We start from the raw sequence: 5899 nt of genomic DNA on the forward strand, positions 1-5899 counted from the left end.
ACCATTCAAATTTTATTTGACTTCCAATAGCCCTAGTGCACAGTGTGTCATTTGGTCAACTATATTCTAGCTCCTCACCGCCTACACAAGTACAGCCAAGACAGGTGTCTCCGTATGACACTGCAGTGTAATCCTTTTGTAATCCTTGCCCAAGCTCAGTGCTCCCTTTCTTAATACCAACTCTAATAAACAAGTTGAAGCTGAAGTTAATGTGTCCAGTAAAAAAAGTGCAGCAATCTTCTTGTCTGCCACGGGTGAGCTATTGTGTGATCACTGGAAATCCAGGCAGAGTTCCCCCTCTGTCAGCACTGTGAGGTATGCTCGCAGATTCGTAGCGTTTTTGTCTGTCAGTTAAACATTATTCTTGCCATGGTAGCTTTCTCAAGGACTCAGCACGGGGTTTCAGTTAAGAAAAGGTTTGTGTGACATTCACCAGTGTGGTTTGGGGGGCAATTTCAAAACCCATTTGTACAGTCTTGCAGGGAGGGTGGAAATCATGGAATTTGGCATTGGCTGAGCATCGAGTAGAGCCTTGTGTAATCTGACAAGTTGTGTAGTTCATTCGCGAGTGGTTTTTTGAAAACCCTGGACAAGACGTCAGGCATTTCACTGTGTGGGTTTACATTCTGCAGCCCCAGAGTGAAAGTCCTTTTGTTCACTCATCCATTGATAGAACTTGGAAATAGAGGTCCACTGTTCATGCACATTGTAAACTGGCCTTGTTTCTGTTGTGATCCTATTTTAAATGTGTACCCTTACATAGTGAATGTTTATTTTGGTGTGCAGTGGCATTAGACTGGCTTATCCTGTCTTCTTCTTAATTGGTAACAGGATTTAAGTGGAAAAAATAAAGTCCAAGCTAATCCAGGAAAGGTTACGTTGAGCTGTAAAATTCCTTAAGATTCGTTTCATAAAAATCATTAAATTTAGGTATAATAAAAATTGGAAGGAATTTTTCTGGGAATCAGTGTTTCATAAAACAAAAATAATATAACAAAACACTTGGAGATTTGAAAGGCTTCTCGAACAGAGGCTTTCCTTGGAAACCAGGGGAGCCTTTGAACTACACTCTGCCATGACGCTTGCATCCAAGTGTCATAAGCCTGTCATTTTAAAATGGGATTTATAAGTCATCAGTAATAACTTGGTTATCACAAATGTATTTGCTTGTGGAAATTGGGTATTTGTTAGTGTCTAGGCTAGAGTTGCAACAGTTATTTGATTTATTTGACACAATTAAACTGTAACTATTTTAAGTGATAATCAGTTATTTCAGTCATTTTTTTTAAGCAAAAATGCCAAAGAATTGTATTTAGCTTCTCAATTGTGAGCATTTGCTTTTTCTCTTTTTTGTCATTGTCCATATATTGGAGTTCTGGACTGTTGGTTGGAAAAAACAAGACCTTAGCCATTTTCACGGTTTTCTTACATTTTATAGACCAAACCATTAATTGAAGAAAAAATGAAAATTGTTGTTGTATTCAAGGCTACGGCTACTCGGCACATGCCATAAAAGAAGAGAATGGCTAAAGAAAATAAATGTATTGCTGGTTGTAAGGGGTTGTTTGGGCCTTACCTTGAGTCTGCATCAGTGGCTAGGTCAAGCACGTGAGACGCCAGCCCAAATAGTGTTAGTCAGAGACAGCCTTGTGCAAATGTTGTTTGTGGTGGGAAAACTGGAGGTCGTCGGCATAACAATTTTCAGCAAACGTCAAGTAGGAAAACAGATGTAGGCTCTCTCTCATCAGATCAACAAAGTCAGCAATCCTTAACGTGAGCACTTAATACACCTGGGCCTCTGAATTTATTGATAAGGAAGGCACATGATCAGCTCCAGGAAATTGATAATGTGAATCTAATAATCTGAGCCTGCTTCCCAACCTAACAATTTCATTAAGGAAAGGTTATTTCCAGGCCTTAATAATTCGCCCAACCTTGGTCACAAATCCCTAAAGTGTCAATCCCAAAATGTCAACACAATCAGTTTGAGGAGTTGAGTCAATTGCATGAACCTGTTTGCACCGTTCACTGTTGGCTGTCACTCTGGAGGAGGGTTCATTGTGTGGTCTTGTCTGCGGCTCTATGTGTCTCCATACGGCCCGGGAACAGTGTGTGGTGACAGCTCGGGTGATTACCTGTCCTGTCTCGTTCACTCAACCGGTCTGCAGCTTGGCCACATCATGCATCAGAAACTGACACACGGTGATTATGCTGTCGTTAGGCCTCACTCTTAGTCGCTCTCTGCACATGCATTAAATTGCTCTTCCTCTGGGCGCAGGGAGAAATGGGCTCATTTCTGTAACCCATGAAATATGAAGCTTCTGTGATGACGAGTCTTGAGCTAATATTACTTTTCATCAGGGACTAATGTTTGGTTTTCAAAGCACTCAGTTCATCACAAATTCAGATTCCTCATTCAGTGATTGATCTGAAATGTCTCACACAGCATAATTCATGGAGCTATCGCTTTCAAATAGTTTTTGAAATCATCATCAATCACGTCATTTTTTTTTTTATTAATCTCAAAACAAATCAATTAAAATTTGATCAAAACATATTATTCACCTTGAACAAAAGGTTTTCAGAACCCTATATTTTAAAAGTACATCTCAAATGGAGTCACAACAGTGAAAAAAGAAGAAGAAGAAAAGTAGGATTTAAATGCTCCATCATCCTAGCACAGTTTATGCTTTTATCTGGTAGGTTATTATAGCAAGCCTTTGCTATACTTGCAAAGTGTGACTCAGTCTTGCAATATTGCAATCATTACGAATCCACCAACCACTGGATGAATGCCTTTCAAAAAGAGGAAAAACTACACTTCAAAGCATAGTCTAAATGTAGCAGTAATAGAGCATCCTGATGGTTTTGTACTTCGCCCTAAATAGCTCTTGATACAGCTTTATACTGCTGAGGCGACATGTCATTAGTTTTGCAGGTATGTGGTCAAATTCCTAGAAAAAATACTAGATAAAAAGGAAAGTAGAAACCAAGAATGTAAATTCTGTGCTAGTCCATCTACTAGATGCTGAGCTATTTCTCAGGATAAGTACTGATAGAGGGAAAGGTCAGGGGATCAGCAAATTCATTGGGATTCATGCTTTGGGGAACATGGACAATTTCATCCCTACATGATCAGAATTAAGCGGTAACTTCAATATATGCTGTGATAAGTAGTGTTAGTTCTCCACATCATACTCTGTTTGAAACAGTAAGTAGATTAAAACAATTATTTAAAGGGTGTGCATGCTTATAATCCAGTGTTGTTACTTTGTCTTCTAAGTCTAATTGGATCCAGCATTGGCAGCGTTTTCCCGAGCACTGAGTGGTTTATGCCCAATTAATAAATGTGTGGTGTTGGCTGCAGCGTGGCATTCCTCCTGCAGTTCAGTGCTAATGATTTGGAGCGCTTTAATGTCGACTGCCTTGAATGAAGAGCACTAAGCCTGGTGTCACTGTGGCCCTTAAATCACCATTAGTCCTCCTCTCTCTCTCTTTTCCGCCTACACACTTTTCTACCTCCAGTTGTCTTATGTGCGCTTCCCTTCACTTTCCCTCACCGTTTCTGTCCATTTCATTTTCGTTTTCCACGTAGGCCCACGTCTCTTCATTGCTGTCACAGTGTGTCAGAACAGGTGGAATCAATTACTGACCCTCAGCAGCCTGCTCCCTTACCACAACTAGCTATTTAATTGAGGGAATTAATGAGCGATCAGCCTGTGAAATGAGTTGGTGTCACCGATCTCGCGCGGCGGTGAACGAGGGAGGAAAGCTGGAGGAGGGATTGTTTGACCAATCCTGCATAACTAATTCTGTCCTTCCACAATGGCAGACAAAGCAGTTCACATGTCCCTACCTGCCTTCCCTGCCTGCTAATCACCTTTAAGGTTGAGGAAAGACAGTAATATACTGTATCATTCTTTTACTGCTTAAGATTGCTTTGAACGGCCACTGGCATACCGGGATGACTTCCATGCGCTCAGATCTTTGATAACATGCCCTTGTTGATGCATCCATTGGCTGTATCTTTACATCTGCTCTGTATGTGTTTGTACAGTGGTTCTGAAGTGTCTCATGTGTTGTTCTCTCTCTCTCTCTCTCTCTCTCTCCCTCTCCCCCCACTTCTTTCTTCACAGATGGAATCTCCTGTCTCCACTCCAGCTCCTCCCCCCCTCCACCTCCTGGCCACAGTAGGCAACAGTGAGATTTCCTCGCCGTGTGAGCAGATAATGGTGCGCACGCGCTCAGTGGCCGTGAACACATCTGACGTGGCCCTGGCTACCGAACCTGAGTGCTTGGGGCCCTGCGAGCCCGGTACAAGTGTCAATCTCGAAGGCATTGTATGGCAGGAAACTGAAGACGGTAAGTGGAATGGTGTATCGTGATGTTTGGTCGCGATTAGAGAGCCTTTGGGAAGCTCTCTGGTCTTGATGATCACTGTGTGAGCAAGCAAAGAGGAGAGAGAAAAGTGTGTGGATTGTAATCGATGGATTTTTGGAATCTGTGAACCCTTAATCATAGAGGATAAGAATCTCAGTTCTTATGTGAATCCATTTCCCCTACCCCCTACTATTTAGTAAATCTCTTCCTTTCTAGTCTTGTATTTTAAAAGAAAATAAGCTACAAATATATGGGATAGTGTGTTTTGTGCTTTTATATACATAGCCAGTGTGGTTGCATGAAGACATCAAAGAGGTATTGTTGTTTTTAGTGAAGCCTCTGTCGTTTAAAAAAAATAATCATCTTGCTGTCATTATCATCCATGTTTTGCCTGCTACATGTAATTGGATTGCCTTGCTTGCCTCAGGAGCTGGTGGTGGCACTAATGCGTGCTTTAACAGCCCACATGCTGCATAGTATTGCCAACAAGAATAGTAGTTGGCTGGCAGTTCTTAGGTGGCCGTGATTTGTTTTTTTGCTCCGGAGAATGCAGTGGGGAGTTTGTTGCACAGAGATATGCGCTCAACAACAACATGCCTCATAACATAAAGCACTTTTTGTAAGGCTGCCATTTGGGAATAGAGTTAGCTTCTCTCTTGCGGTGCTGTCCAAGCAAAATCTTAGACTCTCACTCAATTTTCCTCCCTTTGATCAAAACCACATTCAGCTTATTTAATTTAAAGATGTATCACTAGCACTATCAGGTTCTGCCGGGTCTGAAAAGCTGCCCACTTTTTCTGTCGTGCATGTGAAATAATGCAAACGCCTAATCTTCAAAGTAGCTTGTGTTCAGTCGCTCTACGGGCATGCTGAGTACAGATCGCCCACACATCCCCAGTACTGCTTGTTGGTTCACATACAGGAACTGAACAGAAAAAAGTCCCTGCCTCATCAACATTCCCAAAGCACAGTCCCTGCTATTGAGTGGCTCCTCCCCCTCCCCCTCTGTTTTTGATTTTTGCTCCAGCCCTGGGCTGTGTCAGATTCACCCCTGTTCTCTCTATTGCAACCCCCTTTTTTCTGATACCAAGCAACCAGCCAGTCACCCCTTGACTCTGTTTCCAAGCAAACTGGGAGAGAGTAAGTGCAAGGCAGGGTGTTGGGGCAGGGGGGAGATAGACAAGGCTACTTCTGTTAGTGACACAAACATGGCTCAGGGCCAACACCAGTACTATGTTTGTGCTCCCACATTCTCTGCCTCCCACGGAGTGATTGACCCTCCCCCTCGCCCTGCCTCCTTTCCTTTCCCCGTCCAAGTCTGTCCTTTGCCTGCACTCACTCTCTCAAAGCTGCTATTTTGGCTGAGAGAGGTAGTGGTTTGGCCTGATGGGGCTGTTTTCTTTTTTCTACTCTATCTGGCTCAGTGGGGTGGAAGCTGGTGGGAGCTTTTGAGTGGTTTTAAAGGTGGTATAGTGGAGGAGGGGGGGTTATAGTGTTGAAGGGAGGAGTGTGTGTGTGT

The 5899-nt window shown here is 42.8% G+C and overlaps 1 protein-coding gene across 4 annotated transcripts in view; it reads left to right on the top strand.

Moving 5' to 3' along the window:
* The window catches only part of znf609b (zinc finger protein 609b), an 81897-nt gene that overhangs the window by 54206 nt on the left and 21792 nt on the right, over positions 1 to 5899 (top strand). For all 4 annotated transcript variants that reach the window (XM_032515160.1, XM_032515150.1, XM_032515140.1 and 1 more), the window contains exon 3: positions 4137 to 4362. In XM_032515160.1, coding sequence (XP_032371051.1) covers positions 4137 to 4362 — 226 coding nt within the window. The remainder of the gene's footprint in view (positions 1 to 4136; positions 4363 to 5899) is intronic.

Source organism: Etheostoma spectabile, chromosome 1, assembly GCF_008692095.1.
Source record: "Etheostoma spectabile isolate EspeVRDwgs_2016 chromosome 1, UIUC_Espe_1.0, whole genome shotgun sequence".
NCBI lineage: Eukaryota > Metazoa > Chordata > Actinopteri > Perciformes > Percidae > Etheostoma > Etheostoma spectabile.